At 32.6% G+C, this 19036-nt stretch overlaps 1 protein-coding gene across 1 annotated transcript; it reads left to right on the forward strand.

The window, feature by feature from the left end:
- Positions 1-2702: 2702 nt before the first annotated feature.
- On the forward strand, positions 2703-17708 carry LOC121412178. The gene is made up of 5 exons (XM_041605084.1): positions 2703-3365; positions 6307-6387; positions 10512-10570; positions 14374-14448; positions 17420-17708. The coding sequence occupies exons 1-5, from the start codon at positions 3221-3223 to the stop codon at positions 17438-17440; spliced, it is 381 nt and encodes a 126-aa protein (XP_041461018.1). The 5' UTR covers positions 2703-3220; the 3' UTR covers positions 17441-17708.
- Positions 17709-19036: the final 1328 nt, after the last annotated feature.

Genomic DNA, 19036 nt, shown 5'->3' on the forward strand with positions numbered 1-19036 from the left:
ATAGGTGACAAAATTATCTTTCCTTTTTTCAAACAAGAAAATGCTAAGAGAGGATGTTAAATATTTTACATGCAGAATATGATTTTTTTACGGAAAGATAAACATATAAAAACAAATAAAAAGTATTTAGTTTCCAACATTACATCTTTAGACATGTTCTAGCTATATACTCAATATTCATTATATTCATTAAAAATAAATGCTCTTCAACAAACAAAGGAAACAATAGAATTCCATTTAAGAAAAATGATTGGTTTTTACCAATTATAGTGACATATTTAATTGATTTTAATTATTCATACATGTTATCAACTCATCAGTCATGTCAGCGTGAGAACCATTCTATGTTCTCTAATGTACATCCATCGATGTTACGAAAAGTTGGCAGTAACAAGCACACTCGTAGGGTTTTTCTAATATAAATATATATGTCTGATTCAATCTACCGTATGAATAGGATAATGACTAACACGGATTGGTTCAAAAGTCTTTTATTTTTCCATTTATTACCCATATCACGATCTCATTCATACAATGATATCAACCAAAAACCTCTTCATCAACAATTAATTCAAATTAATGATATCATACTGAACATAATGAAAGAAACCGTCCCAGTGAATCTATATTAGTGTATAATAGCCTACCTTTATGGCATAATTACAACACATAGGGAGATGTATATGTATATTTTCCTATTAGATTAACTGCCATATTATATTTTAAATGAAGAGAAAACCCACCCTATCTTTAAAGTAGTCAGTATAGCATTCATTGTAGATCATGAGGTAAAAGAATAACGGATATTGAAAAAGACAGCCCACTTTCCTCCATTTCGCGTAATCTTTCCGATCATATACCGATGAAATATTACACAGGGAAGTGATGATGTCTTGTTGTTACAGCAACATTCATCAAAGAGTCAAGGAAATAATATTTTGCGAAGAAATGTATATAAAGTTTCAATCAATGTTGTATCTAAGGGTTTTTTTCTCTTCAGAGCATCGAATTGTTATTTATTCGATCCATTCAGCCATTTTAAAATAATAAAACAGACAAACTCATTCAAAACCAGAAGGAAAGGAGAGATAGAATAAAAATCAATCAAGTCGAGCTTCTGAATTACGTTACTGAGCAGGCCGATAGATATGTAAAGATAGATTCAATACATGTATATTGTGTTTAGGTTATATCTTTGGTAGATATGAATGTATAAAATGTATAGGATATTTCTTTATCGTTAAAAAATCAAACGAAAAAAAATCAGCTTAAAAAAATAAATCATAAGTAAAATATACATTTTGAGCCCATAAGTGAGACACGATATTTTTTAGGCCTCAACACAATAATCTAAATAGTAGATCAAATCAAACATTTACAAGAAGTAAAATATACTTCAACCCATTATGGGTTGGGACGCCACATGAGAATTTTTCATGGAGAAAATGGAATGAATCCTCCTTCCCGATTCATTTATTCTCTTATTGACATAATTCTTCTTTTTATTATTTTTCTTGCTTATTGATTTCTTATTAATAATTTCCTCGAAATTCACATTAATTAAAAAAAAACAGTCTTGTTTCCAAACAGCTCAGGCTTATATTCGTTTGATTCGTTCGCTCACGATCTTGCTTCCTCCAATATTGAACATATTCCTGCAATCATCCTTTTCAAAAGAAAATACCACTGCGCATGATCTTTTTATCTATCTGTGAACTTTTTATTACCCAATAAAAAATTCCAAGAAAAGTATATATCAGAACTCGTAGACCGTATATAAACCAAGACGCAACCTTAAATCATCCTCAAAACATCTTCTCACTGTTCCCTCCACAAATACAAGTGCATATGGTCAAAGAGCATTTCCCTATCTGTCCCTGTACTCTGGAATTCTCCACCGATTAATATATTAGAACTGCACAATCCTTCTCCATATTTGAATCCATTCTTAAAATTTAGTTTATTTTCAAAATAAAGTTTATAATGTTCAACATAGTATGCTGTTGTTAAATATTGTCAGTTTTCATTAGTTACATGTATGTAACTTTTATGTATTGATTCAATTTCTTCTAATTTTTATCACAATTTTTTGCCTAAGGTTTAGGTTTAATGTATAATTCAGTAATTTTATATATTTTGTAAAGTACATAGAGAGTCTTTTGACTATTATGCGCTATATAAATTTCAAATAGCATTATCATGATATTACTTGGAAATATTGTTCTTGATGATATACATAACACTGCTAACTTCAACTCTAGGTTTAACACTATACCCTACCCTGAACCAAACATACAACCCTAACCCTACATCTTGGACGAATTTAAGCCCGAAGCAACTGTCGCAGGAGCAAATTACGTGTCACCATACATAACATAATCAAGTTAAATGGCACTTTGTTAGAGATTTAAAATAAGAACTCATATTCACTTTTTTTAAAAACATGAACATGTTTTTAGTTTCTGTGTGTTTGAGATCAGTGGAAAACTGTAAACACATTGTTGATGGGGCCCTTAAGGTGAGGACATATTTTGTCCAGTCCTGTGACGCTACATGTCGTCATGTAACATCTATTAATAGGCATATGGGCAAAACAATATGACGATCTCTTTAAGTCCCGCCTCTTTTAGTTAATGACATGGAATCAACCGATAGATATTCATGGGAATCTTTTATATTTCTTTTGGCACTATTGGTTGTGCCATAATAAACATCGATATTGCCCGCCTTTTATGTCACGAATTTCCTGTGAAGACCGCCAATCTACTTCCTTATAAATATCATACCCAGCATACTTTATATTTTGACATAAAAGTGCTAGGATTCCCACCTATCGAATGGTAGGATCACTTTCCAGATCTGAGATACAAGAAAAGTTGTTCGACATCTGAAATTGGAAAGCGTCTTATAATTGGAATCTAGAGAAAGGATCCCGTATTCGTTACAATCTAAAGTCTTCAACTCTGAAGCAAATGCATTGCTTTTAGCTATCACCTGCTCTTTAACGCGTGGAGTAAAAATTGCCGACATTATCTATAGGGCATTCAGTCAATATCTCAACACATCTTTCTTTACTGGTATCAACAAGATTTGTAGTATTTTTCCCATCAAACCTTCGTGTACGAACATCAATCTAGATTTGTCAAAGTATTAGGTTTAGGCAAGCATTAATTAAAGAAGTTTTATCTTCTTTGAGTTTAAGATTCGTTTTTCACAGAGAATGTCCGAATCCAGGCATTTGAGTGGGGTACAGATTTGGCTTATGGTTGCGTGCCTTATGGTTGTTGTTGAATACTCGACATGCGGTCTCCTCAATCAAATGGACATCATCAGATACAGGAATGCAGACAAAAAGAGTGGTTTAAGTAAGTATAAAGTAAATAATTCATCTACATTGTATCTACCGTATTAGTTTATGTCAAGTGTTTGTGTTATAAGTCAAGTGTAAAATTATAAAGTGAAAATGTTTGCTTCAATGTGTTTGCATTCATTTTCAAAAGGAGTTATGAAAGTAAGAAAATATATATACCTATTTATTTCATATAAACATAATTAATAATTGTATTACATAACATCCCCATTATTAGAAACATGATTAGTGTTTTCGAATGTATTAATAAGAAAGGGGAAACTGAAGTGTGAAAGTAGAATCTATACGTGTATGACACCTAAAACTGTATCTAAAAAGAGATTGAAGAGTAAAATAATATATAGGTGACATTTTTAGCGTCTAATCAGAAATTATAATGGAATGAAAACCCGTCCTATGCCCATTAAGCATTGATTAGAGTATAATTAACCGTGTTTTGTGAGAACACTTCGAATCCTTTCTCATCTCGTTCTATTTCAGCTTGATACACGTTTTCCTTTAACCCATTATTATAGTACTGTATTCACGGAAACCTAGCATGTGTTATCATTGGGGGAGTTCCCGCAAATAATGGAAATAAAGTAACAGATGACATACATGTATGGATAATTCCTTTTGACGGGTTATTGAGTGTTTGGTGGTGATGGTGGATATAGAGTTAGTGTAAAACGAGAAGATATACCGTCATGGGATGTGATGATCATGCTGATAGAAACTACATGATATCATGCTGTTAATCTAAATCGCTATAATGCTGACATCAAACTTTCTCACTCTGAAGCGCAAATTCATAAGTCTTATGTTATTCTTATTGTTCATACGTTTCTTTGTTTCCTTGCTCCTTTGTCATGCACCTCCCCATCTCTCTCCTATCTACCCCTGGTCCTCTCCCCCTCCCTCCCTCTCTCTCTCTCTCTCTCTCTCTCTCTTTCTCTCCCTCTCTCCCTTTCTTAACATCGGCTTAGCAATTGCACGTGAAAAGAGATTCAGAAGAGATGGAATGAAAACATTTTAGGAGATAAATAATAATAATAATTAACATTTATATAGCGCTTAATACAACAGTTTCTAAGTGCATTTGAAATAGAAAACAGAAGTAGCAAAATACAGTGAGAGAGAACAGGATATAGAATTAAGAGGAATGCTTAATGAAGTAAGACAAAACACAAATGCAATGGGTGAAGTAAGACAAAAGACAAATGCAATGGGCTAATTGGAGAAGCAAAGATAAATATATTATTAGGAAGGTAACTCGATAGATAGATAGATAGATAGATAGATATATAGATAGATAGATAGATAGATAGATAGATGGATAGATAGATAGATAGATAGACATATATCGATCGATTGACAGATAGATCAAAAGATAAATAGATGGATAGATAGACAGATAGGTAATAGATAGATAGGTAGATAGATAAATAAAGATAGATAGATAGATAGATAGATAGACAGATAGATAAATAGATAGAGAGATTGATAGATAGAGAGATAGATAGATAGATAGATAGATAAATAGACATAGAGATTGATAGAGAGATAGATAGATAGATAGATGGATGGATGGATGGATGGATGGATGGATGGATGGATGGATGGATGGATGGATGGATGGATGGATGGATGGATAGATAGATAGATAGACATATATCGATCGATTTACAGATAGATCAAAAGATAAATAGATGGATAGATAGATAGATAGATAAAGATAGATAGATAGATAGGTAGATAGATAGATAGATAGATAGATAGGTAGATTCATAGATAGATAGATAGATAGATAGAGAGATAAAAAAATAGATAGATTAGTAAATGGGTGGATAAATGTAAAGATATATATAGAAAGAGACAGACAGAGAGAGTAGAAATACATAGGCTGAAATACATGATGAAAGCACTACATGAATGCATTTTTTCCATCGCAATGATTGGTAACATTGCTTAAAGCTGTTGTCATTTATTATTCTTGCTATACCCATCTCAATACCTATATCGATTTTTAATGAATATTCTGGTGGAATGTTCATACAATTCATTACAATATCACAGAAAGTAATAACACCAGCTCACTTTGACTTTGACTTTCATTTCCTGTTTTCATGCTTTTAGGCAAAAAGGTACTTCCAAGGTGTATTTTAGATGACTGTCTAGACATTACAAAACTGGTTGAAAAATAACACAATCTTAAACATCCTTTTTATATTATGAAGCATTGAAATGATTCATGCATGAATCATTGGTATTTAGGCTGAAAAAAAAATAAATATAACATAATGAAGGAATGTTATGCATTGGTATATAAAGTTCTGAATTAGCATTGCATTGAGCCCCCCCCCCCCCCGATTTCACCTTGAGTTAGAGATGGAAATGTTACATCAATGTTTCATATGCCTGTTACATAGATGTATAATTGTTGATTTTACTTTGGTCATTGATTGACATAAAAAAAAATCGCGAATATGAAATGAATTGGAACGGTGTAAATGAAATAATTGTGCCAAAATATGAATGGAGAGAGTCATCCTCTCATTCTTATATTAATCAATAAAAACTAAAGAAAGAAAATATGAACCATATTAAAGAAGATTGTTGTTTATGATGTTATGTAAATGAATCCTACTATTAAATACTTCGAGATAAAGATTTGTTCCACATGTGTTCGTATATTCACAATCAGCTTGATTGAAATGAATTCAATGACCGGGGTAATAATATGCTGTTACGCGCTTTGGGCCATTCTGGGAAAAGCGCTTTATAAAAAATTGGCTATTATTATTATTATTATAAATTGAAGTTTGCATCAAGACCATATTTTATTTATACTTTTTACGATTTTACACTCACCCTGAGTCTCTATCTTTTTTCTAAAAACAAATATTTGATTTAATTAGAAGGAATATTTCTCAATTTACTCCCCCTCCCCTTTACAGACTGTAGACAGTGTTCAGTAAACAAGGAATATCTCATCTCGCACATGGATACTTGCAAAAATATCTGTACTCGGCCTTTAGGTAAGTAGGATGGTTTTGCCTTGCTTGCCAAATTACATTAGCTTTATTGTTCACCCGTTTCGATTTCATTGCCATTATGATACTGTTACCTCTAAGTCATTTACTATCTACGCCTTGAGAGTATTTCATTTTTGCTCGCTATGAATTTACTTCGATCCAACACTGCATGCAGCTGGCTTGGGAAAAAGACCACTGGTCATAGATCGTCATCAAAATAAATCACGAATATGAAATGAAATGTAAATGTGTAAATGAAATGATTGTGCCAAAATCTGAATGGAGAGAGTCATCCTCCCATTCTAAAAAAAATAAGAATAGCTTTCTTCACATACATAAACAACATGTTTCCGTTTTTATAGTCGTATAAGCGTCAAACCGGGGAATAAGATATACAGATAGTAAGCACATATCTGTTTGGGTTTTTTGAAAGAAAACGAGGAAAAAGATAATAATTAATCATTATTTTGTTTTTTTACTCAAATATTAAGTTTTCTCTTCAAAGATTCATGCTGATGAATTAAATGTTAATCCCATTATCCCTTATCTAGATAATAACCAATCGCATGCGTTGATTTATAATTAAGAATAAGTAATGGGATATAGATGTACGATTTATGAAAGTATAAGATAAAAATTTTAGATTTAAATAAGAGATGAGATTTTGGCTTCAAGCTCTACATAAAAAACATCTATGTCTAATGAAAAAGAGAGTGTTTAAATTGTAGCTTATAAATATATATTTTACTCTGTGAGTCATCGTCTGCGATTGCATGAAGTAAGATAATAGTAAGTAACTTTGGTATAGAATACTGACATATACGTTTTCCTTCATTTGCTCTGTTATTGTGCTTCATGATTTTCATGATTTTGTTTGTAAATTGACCCTTCCAGCATGTGCTGCTAATCAATTTTTATGTTTATATATACCAATGAATAATAATAATGATTATAAAGCTAATTTGTAGAGACTAACACAGACTCTTTTGTAAGAATATTCTAAGAAAAATGAAACCCTACTTAAGTATTACAAGGGGATCAGCTGCCAGTAAACTATAATGGTGATTAGAAACAAATTTAAGATATAATGACTTTTTTCAAAGAAAACATTTTGAAAAAAGAAAATTTCGTGTAGCTTTTAAAAATAACGCATACTGTCTTATATTTTGCCCGATGGATATTATTTGAGATAAAATGAGATGGGCAACTGGTCAGTGAACCACCTCAAATCGTAATATAATTAAAATATAAGAAGAGACAATAACATTTGGGTGAAGATTCATAAAGTAAAACTCAAGGGAGAAAGAGGAGTAACACTATCACGAGATGATCAAACATGGGATGAGAAGTAGGAGGAGGTACAAACATAAGAAAAAATAGGAGAAGGAAAAGAAAAAGTAGACGAAAGAGATAAAATGGAGGAGGAGGGAAATGCAAGAAGAAGACGAGAAAAAATAGGAAAATATGTTTTGTATATAGAGTGCTTTGAGACTTCTCATGAAATAAATATTAAGCGATACTTTATTTTCATCATAATCATTATTATTCATGTTATTATTATTATTGTCATTATTATTATTGTTTTTATTATCATTATTATAATTGAATAAGAGGATATTTCACAGAAGATTTTTCTTTAAGTCAATAAATAAATCATCAAAAAAGTAAAGAAAGAAAAACAAGAGATATTTGATAGGAATGGGGAAGAATGAACAGAGAATAACTACAACATGAAAATCTCCTTAAAGGTCAAGTTCACCCCCAGAAAAATGTTGATTTGGTTAAATAGAGAAAAATCAAACTAGCATGACGCTGAAACATTCATCAAAATCGGTTGTAAAATAAAAAAAAAGTTATGACATTTTAAAGTTTCGCTTATTTTTCACAAAACAGTGATATGGACAACGCAGGAGCATGCAAATGAGACAGTCGACTATGCCCTCTCTCTTTATTTCTTATGTGGGTGCGTCGTGGTCTAGTGGATCTAACTCTCGCCTTTCAAACAGAGGGTCGCGGGCTCGAATCCTAGCCATGGCGTGTTTTCCTTTAGCAAGAAATTTATCCACATTGTGATGCACTCAACCCAGGTGAGGTGAATGGGTACCCGGTAGGATTAAGTCCTAGCATGCACTGAGCGCCGGTGATGGTAGCTCGGGCTAAAGCCGGGGTAATATAGCAAGCGCTTTGTATCCTCAGGCAAAATACGAATAAATCCAGCTATTATTATTATTAGTTCTTTTTTTTAATGTTTGAATTGTACAGTATTTCATTTTTTACAGATTTGACTATCAGGACCAACTTGACTGAACCATATGGTATTAATGATAATTCCATGTGTTCAAGGAGAAATCAATTCACTTGTTTTACTTGACGATGGGGAAAATATAATAATTCATGTTTCATTTAATAGAATACAAAAGAAATAGTGAGTGGATGACGTCATCAGTTTCCTCATTTGCATACCGAACAGGATGTATTTTTTTAAATTAAGCAAATCTTTAAATGTCATAACTTTTTTAGCTTACATCTGATTTTTATGAAATTTTCAGTGTTAGACTTGTTTGATTTTGCTCTTCTTATTCAAATCAAATTTTTATTGGGGTGAACTTGTCCTTTGAATAACATTATTCAAAGTAGTTTGTTGAGGGATGAATTAATTTTATGGAAAAAAGCAGACGCAAAAAATAAGCATGACAACTACATGAAAAAAGTTGGGGACAGAAGGAGGCTTTGTGTCCATTCAGCGTTCGATTCGACGTGAAAGAGATCTGAAGGCGCGTCCGAGTCGCTGTGCTGCTATGTCGGGTTACAATGGGCAAAGCGACCAGAAGCGCCCTCTGAAATCTTTCCATAGCATCCGTCATCATCAAGTTCATAATTTTTTCGGTACTGAGAAATCGCTTCTTTTTTACAATCACGAAAATATACCAACGAATTCGGCAAAGCTACGGTTGCAAACTATAAGATGTTCTTTTAACGTGTTTTAGGGTCGTTTCCTACACCTTTTTGGGGGAAACCGTTTTTATTTATGTTTATTATATTTATTTTATTTATATTAACGTATACATTTCCTAATTTTATCTTTTGGTTAAAGATGGCATGGAGATTACAAAACAAGTATAAGACATGAGGGCTTGCGAGCTACGAAAATCTTGCCATCAACAATATTTATTATTGCCCTCACGTTTTGTAAGAGTATCACTATTTCCCCACAACCAAATAAAAGTAAATACGTTCTCTAAACTTATTCTGAATCACTATCATGGGTGCTTAGAATATCACTACGACCTATCATGGGTAGGCAGATGTTTCAATAATCCATGCAAAGCGGAAATCAAATACGAAGACAAAAAAGGATAATGGACATCCTTTCAATAACCTTGTCAAAATCTTTCTATTTTAATATGAGCAATACTACGATGGCATCTGATTTGGTTAACATTATACTATAGTAGTATATGTGTTATCTGTGGATGTATAAGTATAGACCTTGACCACAATGTGTAATTCAATATCATAACAGTAAGTAAAATACCTAGTTGAGTAAAGTTTATCAAAGTAATTGATTCAGAATAATGATTTAAGTAATATAATCATGTACTGTATGACAATTATTAAAATGACCATAACAAGAACACCCATGATAACCGTAATAATTCTGTACCTGTAATATTGTCATGATCCATATTCTTAACTACTCGGATAGTGGTGCACGTATATTGTCTCATTACCTCCCCCATGACATAAACATTAAACCCCTCCATCCTCCACCCCCGTCTCCACCCCCCCCCCCCCTTTCCCTCGGTTCTTACTGGTCACTAAAGATGCGTAAATATTATTCAGACTAATAAGCATTTGTGCATCAAATCGTTATTTTATCATCAAAAGCTTAGTTCATATAAACTTAACTCAATACAAAGAACAATCATGTAGATTGTGATAATTGTTTATTATAGAGGGAGCACATTTCGATATTGATAGACTGTGGGAGAAGAAGATGATTGACCACTCAGAAATGAGGGTATGATTTATTGAGATGAGAGACAAACGACATTGACCAAAGCCTATAATTATGAAATATATGTGATGTTTGCATATTGTTTATTTTATTTCAACTTTTTTGGCAGGTAAGAGAGGATTCGAATCTGAAGAAGTACAGGATATCAACAATGAGAATAACCCATCTGTAAGACAATATTTTATTTTCAACTCATTTTACCCTCTTTTCTTTAGCCATTCTTTCCATTTATCGTCTGTAATGTTACTATTTCGTATATCTCTTTCTCTCTGTTTTTACTGTATGACAATTTTTCACTTATATAATGATAAGAAGTAGTCCTATCTATCAAAAGATTACTGCCTTCGTGTCAATCATGTAAATTTGAAACAAATTAAGTTGAACTAAACATGAAAATACTACGTATTGTGGAAAATATGTGTTTATAGTTACTTATATTCAAATACATGACTACGTTTTCTTTCTATTTTAGATTTCAATTCCCTTTTCTAATTTACGTGTTTTTTTTTTTTTTTGGGGGGGGTTCTTTATGCAAATCTGTAACCTGAAAATATCAAAATTACAATTTACAATTTCAAATAAAAGTTTGAAATTTCTTAAGAAGATTTCCATAAGTATCATAATTATCATGTAGGGAAAGGTGGTGTAAGTTGTGGCGCATTTTGCTTTGTGCATGTCATGTTTTTTAATTTAAAGTCTTTTCACTTGCTTATTCATTATGAAATTTGCTCCTTTCTGCCTGCATATCGATGGCTTTTTATTTTTTATTTACTTTACCATAAGAATTACCATGGCTCGACTTGCCCCATGTTGGCTGGCTCAACTTACCCCAGTCTGAACTTATTGAGATAATTTCGCATCCCCACATTTTGTATGCATCCATCATGTAAAAGACTATGACAAGAATGAAGATGCATACCTGGACTAACAATATTGTTCTTATGTCTTTATTACATTTAAAGAAATGTGTGTTTGTGTGTGTGTGTTAAACGCACTTATCTATTTCACACCCTTTTTACTTTTTTGAATGAAAATTTTATTTTTCCCTCTAAAAATGTACTTTTTCTTTCAAAGTTGAAAACAATGTGGTGGGGTTAGGGGTTATGCAATGGGTCATCAATACATGACACCACCACAATGTCTGACTCATTCATTATTAGCCTGGGATGGTGGCTCAACTTGCCCCCATGCTCAACTAACCCCGCCTTCCCCTACATACAAACTTGTTTACTATTACCCTTGCCATTTTAAACACTTCGTAAAAATCCCTTAATATCTTGCCCGTTTCTCAGTTAGAAAAAATATATAAATTAGCGAGCAAATAGTGATGCAATGTAATTCAGATCTCGCAGTTTCCTTCTTGTGAAAATACAAATGTTGAAATTACTTCTCTCATGAGAGATATTGTGCAAACTTTTCCCATTTGAAATTCTTTTCTGCAGGCAAAAAAATCATACGCATATATATGACCTGATCGTTGAGAAATGGCGAGAAAATTGCTGTATCTATAAATACTCCTTGAAAGTATTGTAAACAGTGTGCTTAATATGATTACAAAAAATATGCATTTGGAAGCGCAAATCATATTCCATGCATATTGAACTGAACTATGGAAATTATGGAAGATTTCTTCAATTTTAACGTATAATACTTCGTAAATGAACAAGGAAGAAACTGTAATATATCATGACTTATTTTATCATGTTTTCTGAGTGACCTGATTATTTTCTTGAACATGATATATCTGAAGAGGCTTCAAATTAAGGAAGCACAAAGAAGATAATTGAAAAATACATTGTGGACATTTTAGTCTTCTAAACTTTAAAAAAGGGTAATCTTTGACTCCATTTTTTGCTTTCATATTGCAGTGCATAAGACACACGATATTATGTTTCTTTATCACCTTTTTATGACACGAATGTAAGGAAAATAAATACAAATATCAAATATAGCTAATAACAATGTTTCTACATCAAAATCTTTAATAAATTATTTCATCACTTGCATCATTCCCGAATTTTCTCTTCGGGAATAACTCTATCATTATTCTGGGTTTGGTCACCAATCTCTCATTCTCATAAATTAACTTTTACTGCATATCAAATTTAACCACTGTGAGCAACTTGTAAAGATATGGAAAACGGATTGATACATAAAATGTAATTGGTCTTGTGGTAGCGATTCATTCTCACATGAATCATACTACTTGGTGTAAAATTTCAATCGGATAATAAGATTGGAGAGATTAGAGTGAGATTTTGAGCACTCAGCTTGTCAATTTTAATGTCAATTGCTGAGTGGAATAATTCTGAGGAGAGTTAAATGTATGAGAGAATGTAATCGTTGTGCATTGTTCTCACTGCTATTTTCTATTAGAGTAAACATATTTTAAGATATCAAAGAACCATGCAGACAGACTTTTTAGCAAGAAGTTTCTAGAAATCATAGTCAGGTTAACCAATTCATGTTGATCTTATCGTTTATTAGAATTCTTTATTTGTTTTAATTTGTCTTTACTCATTGATATAAAAATGTCAAGAATATTTCTAATCAGTCATGGGTGGAAATATAGATCATTATGAGTATACTGTTATGAAAGCAGGTGGGTAATCATATACGAATGGCACAGGACGTTATATGGATGTCACATGAATAGCTTCTCTACAGTCGTCAACATTGTAAATTGTTTTATTTACTTTTGTAAGCTTAAATTGCCACTCCGTTTTGGTAGTTTCATTTATGTAAGAGGAGTTTATGCTATCATAAAAAGAGACTCAAGAACTATTTGATTTTTGATCGGGGGAGGCAGACCAGCGGCGTATTCAAGTGGAGGAACATCCGGCCCGTACCACACCCTCCTTTTGAAAAACATGACCAATATTTTTTAGGGGAAATGCGCATGCAAGTGAAGACTTTCTTTATACTTGTCAAAATTTTCCTGCAATAAAATTACCTCCATTTTGTAGCGCAAGCCCTGTTTTTTTTTTTTGGGGGGGGGGGGTAGTTAATTTTTTCTGACATAAATCACCATTAATTGGGAGTGAAGACCTTTTTTTCGGGGGAGGGCTTGGTATATTTGTCTGTAAAAAAATACCTCCCCCTTGGAAAATTCTGGATCCACCCCTGGGCGAGACGACCCTCCAGGCTTTTCGAAGTTCGGGGGGGGGGGGTGAGGACACTCTCCGTCCCCCTTGGATTGCCACCCATAGTTTGAATCATTATAAAGAAACATACTTCAGGATAAGTTTATTCTTTATTGAAAGATACTGAAAGTGATTTTATTGCTCTTATATGCAATTAAAAAAAATCACGCTATGTTGAGCAAGAAGAGTGTCGAAATCAAGTTGCGCAGAAGAATTGATCGGTCAGAACTGTTAGAGCCGACAATACAACAACCGATTGCTCTGGGCCTGGCCTGTCTCTGTGACTGTACACAGCGTTTCTCCTATCAATAAACTGGAATTATGATCAGTCAAAAATCGGATATGTAGCTTGCTGGGGAAGCCTATCTTTGTAACAGTCACGTTGCAACAAACTGGTCATATCAGAGGAGTCATATAATTAGATCATAATAATTATAACCCCAGCTTCCAGTTGGACTGTATCTAATTATGATAATTTTGATGATGTCTTTTTTTTACAAAAGGGATGTAGTTGTTCTTGAGTAGTGCTGAATTGTAGATGGGGACAAAAACATTTTTTTAAATCTTAATTAAAATCAAAGATCACTTTGGTATAGTTGACTATTACATTAAACAAATTATGTAGGTTCATGTTCTATAAGTATACAGACATACAATGATTACTATATCAATATTGATATAAATATTGCATATTATAAGTTTCAAAACACCAGAATTTGTTCATGATATGTATGTTTTAATGCTTAATTAAAAGCGAAAATTTCAAATTATTAATCATGATATAATGACTTCGTTTTTTCTTAATCTCATTTTTCAATCCTTCTTCAGGTTCTGTCAAAGAAATGTGTGATTGATCCCCTATATTATGCTCTATCTGAGGAAGGCAGGGAACAAGTAATGCAGGTCAGAGTTAATATTTTAAATGGTCATGAAAACTGTTTTTAATAGGGATTCCTTTGAATAGGGCGTTACATCCTGTTATGTTTCAGTGCATAAATGCATATCATCATGAAACTTGAAAACTCACAACCGATTTTGTTCATGTTCAGTGCAAGTCACTAGGCCCTATATATACGAGTGTTATACGTGTACAATTATTTACTGATTCTAAAGCAATACAAATTACATGTTTTGAAATACCACTGTTTTCAACTTAACATAATTACACGCGTCATTCATATTGGTTAAAATTCGGTATCATTCAACGTTGATTCAATTCCAAGTAGACATACAAAATATCATACAGTCTTGTCAGAAAATGGGTAAACAAAGAAATTTCAATATGTACACGTAACATATAGAATTACTATTATTATGATACAGTACAAAATAGCATTGAATTGGAATCGGGCATTTATCATTAAAACTTCATAGGAATCGATTATACGGGAATGTATCCAAATATACCGTTATGATAAATGAATTTTGGTAAATAAAAGGAAAACAAATATGAGCTGAATTTACTTCATTATTCAAATTAGTCCTGTCTCCGTTCAACACACCATATACACCTGTTTCATTTACACCTTTTTTTCATCGTATAAATTCGAAGTACGATTCAACTATGTTAAATTCCTTTTTATTTAGTGGCGTTTCAGTTGTTAATATTGGCGCCAAGTGTGGTTAACAATCCGTTAACTTAATTTTTAGGGCTTATGCTGGCTCTAAATTCATCAATTTAACAAGTGAGGCCAAATTGATCACATGGCAGGGTCTGAAACCTTTTGACATACCTATTAATTTGATCAAACCCGATTACAAATTGTAAGAAAAAGCACGTAGTGGCCAAGGTCATTCTTTGCAATGATCTTCTCAAAATGCGATTTTTCATACGTCATTTGGAAGATCTGAACGTCTTATGTTAATTCGTGCAGGTTTTAGACGTCGAAATGCTCGTTCAATTTATTTCCCTTTTAACATGAATTCATTTTAAATGATAGAACATAATCAATTTAAACATTAAATCTGCAAGTTATAATATTCAAAATGCCATAACTGCTTAAATGAATCTTTACAAAATATTTTCAACCAATTTTCGTTTGTCAAAGGATCCTGTAATTCCGCTCAAGACGAATTATATATATAGATATTGCAAAATCATCGTTTGATGTCGCAGTAAGTGAGTTTTTGCTGAACATTTTGAATCAAAACTGATCTCACGTCAACCGCAATATATACACCCATCTCATCCATATTCAATATTGGATGCATATCTACGTGTCCCCACAAGGTGCATTTTCCTTTCAACTTTCATCTTCCTTTCGAAATTGATAACACCCGTTCAGAAATTGACCTTCGATGTTGTGTGTAGCAGAGTATCTGGGGTGGGGATAATGGAGAGAGAAGGGGGTGAGTACGAAAGTAAAAACCAGTGCGTCAACCCCACACATCCCACATACACCTCGATCAAGCATATTATAAGCTATAGAGATTGTAAAGAAAAGAAGAAGTTTTGGTCAAAATGAGGGGCAGACGAGGGAAGACGACCTAAAATTGATCTCATTTTCTTTCTCTCCATTGAATAAAGGGGATAGTATAAAACGACCCTGTCATCTATTCTAAAATCTTTCAGTCTCTCCCTTTTCAAAGGACGTAGGCTAAGGGGGGGGGGATAACCCAACCTTTGTATTTCGTATCTTAATAATTCGCTATTAAAATAATTTATTTTATGAAAATCAAAGTCGATGTAACTTATCCTGTGTATTCTGTGGAGAATGTTTCATCACGTACAAACAAGGCTAAAACCAAACGTATTATCATGTTTATAATGCATCATTGTGGAGGTGCAGTGGTCGGCTTAGTGCCTAGCTAGGCCCCTGACTATGAAAGTCCAGATTCAATTCCCGGTCATTGTACTTTGATGAATACTTTCCCTTGCCTTGTTCTTTTATCATACATCAAAATAATGGAGATGCTATCGAACAAAAGTTTTTATTTGGCATAAAGGCATTATTGTAAATGCCGTCAACATTTTGAAAAATCACACATGTGTCTTTATCATTCAATGCCATGTGAATGACTGTCTACGCGTCATTTCAGGTATATCTTTCAGTTACATTCTATATGATATCTTTCAGTTACATTCTATATGATAACAATTATGGTATATATGAAAAGATTAAATTCATTGCATGTTCATAGCAAGTTTGGCAAAATCATAAAGGAACAGCCAATAGGTTTTCAACATGAGAGAAAATAGCTAAATCGATTGCAAATTTGGAAAAATGCATTACTTAAGAATTCAATTACTTTATTGCGGTTGATCTAATTCGAATGCAGACTGCCTCTCCCTAACGCAGGCGAACATTTCTAAAGTCTTTATTAGAGCCGAAGGGTGTAGATTCCACGTCATTGAACTTATATTCATGTGTAATAATAGACAATAATTGTCTTGATATAGTAATGGGAGGACTGCAAGCAGACGCTTCATTCAAGAAATCGTGTGCCCATATTGATCATATCGTGCGGTGTAGTTGTTGATTGCCAATCTGAATATTGTCATAGGGTTATCTGTTTTCATTTTTTTTAATATAAATGATTTCCATGATCCCCATACGTATATTTCATTCTTATAAACATGAATCTGATGGGGAATGTGCCATTTATGTTGACATTTCTGACTGGAAAGCTATGTTGTCTATTTATACCTCATCCGGGGGTTTTCACAGAAATACAAGCGATCATCTCTGTGACTGTGACGTTAGATTAATCAAACAAATAAGAGGTGTGTTAATTGCTTTCAAATTATCAATAAAACATCGTGTCACGTAGATGTTTCTGTTGGTCTTCGTGGTCTTGGTGTTACAATGCTGATGTGCAAAACTCTCAATATAAAATAAATAGTGTAATATCTCATTTCATTTCTCTTCTGCAGGTCTTGACGGAATGGCTCTGATGGGAAAACTATCAAAAAGTTACAAAATTTACATCTTTTCCAATATGTCTGTGAAATTTGTAGTCAAATATTATTAGAATGATACTTTATGTAAATGTTCTATTGAAAAAAAGAACCATTATCAGTACTCTATAGATGAATTTTAGGAGAAGTCTAAACTGTTCTCACTGTATATACGCGAGAATTGATAGTGGGATATATCCTTTAATAACTTGGGCACAATCATACCTCATAATGATGACTGAAAGAAATAACTCTCGTTGACTTTCAATTTGAATAAAAAACAATCCTCGGAAATTATCTATCGCATCATAATTCCATTTACTGTTTAATATTATATACGTAATCATTTGCAGAGAATTATGCTTAAAAACAAAACACGCATTAAACGCCGTGATGCATAATGTTGATTCCTCCTGTAAAGCTTATATCAGGAAAGAAGCAGTTAGTTAGGATAGAATAGATCCCCAACAACGAGTAGAACACCAATATGTCAAATAAGATGTAAAATTAATCAATGGTACAAAAAAAAGTTCGCTCAATTTTCAAATTACCAGTTATGTGCTCATTACAGCCGATGTGTAATCAAGGGACCAATGACGTCGAACACTAGCATTATCTTCCGGGAATTGTAAAATATGAAATATTTCAATTGTTTGGTCATTTTGATGACCTTATTTCTCTGTTTACAAGTGAAATTGTCTTATAGTAATCTATTGTTATTCATTCACGAATTTTCTTCGTGTTAAGTGTCGAAAAATTCTACATATCTCGTGAAATAAAGTATATATATATATATATATATACATATATATTTATATACATATATGACAATAATTTCTCAGCTTTAATCTTATAAAAGAATATAGATATAGAATTAAATAGAAAGAGCGCGAAGCTCGAGCTAAAATATTTGGAAATTCAATTTATTTTGTCGAGAAGATTGAACATTTTGAGCAATGTTTATGATCCTGTATAATGGAATGTCTTTAAAACTCTCTTTCACATAATTTTCTCTCATTTTTCCATACTTAAGTTGTTATTTTTAACGTCAACTATGTAAATCACGATTGTAATCTGCACTCTGAGCTCTGGCATTAACACAAGCTGTATGCTGTGTGTTTACTGCCTTCCTTTTTATGCATCCACGGTGAAAAATACCAAGTTGAGCAGAGCAGTTAGTGTAACGATGTTACTATACTGTTTCTACTGCTGATGTTTATAATGCCGATGATGATGATGGTTTTAATGAGAACAAAAATAAAGAAATAATTATGATGGTATAATGGCATAAATGTTATAATGATAAAGATGCTGCTGCTGCTGATGATGATACTCTTGCGACTGATGATGATGACGATGATGGATAAAATGAACATTAATTGATTGTTAAATTGGCATGTAATGATCTTAATGATGTAAAGAATGAAACATAAACGATAAAACATATACTGAATGACAATATTATTGGTTGGTTGATCGATTGATTGATTGATTGATTGATTGATTGATTGATTGATTGATTGAATGATTGATTGAATGATTGATAGATTGGTTGAGTGATTGATCGATCAATCGATTGATTGATTGAATGAT

The sequence above is a fragment of the Lytechinus variegatus genome, chromosome 3 (genome assembly GCF_018143015.1).
Source record: "Lytechinus variegatus isolate NC3 chromosome 3, Lvar_3.0, whole genome shotgun sequence".
Taxonomy (NCBI): Eukaryota; Metazoa; Echinodermata; class Echinoidea; order Temnopleuroida; family Toxopneustidae; genus Lytechinus; species Lytechinus variegatus.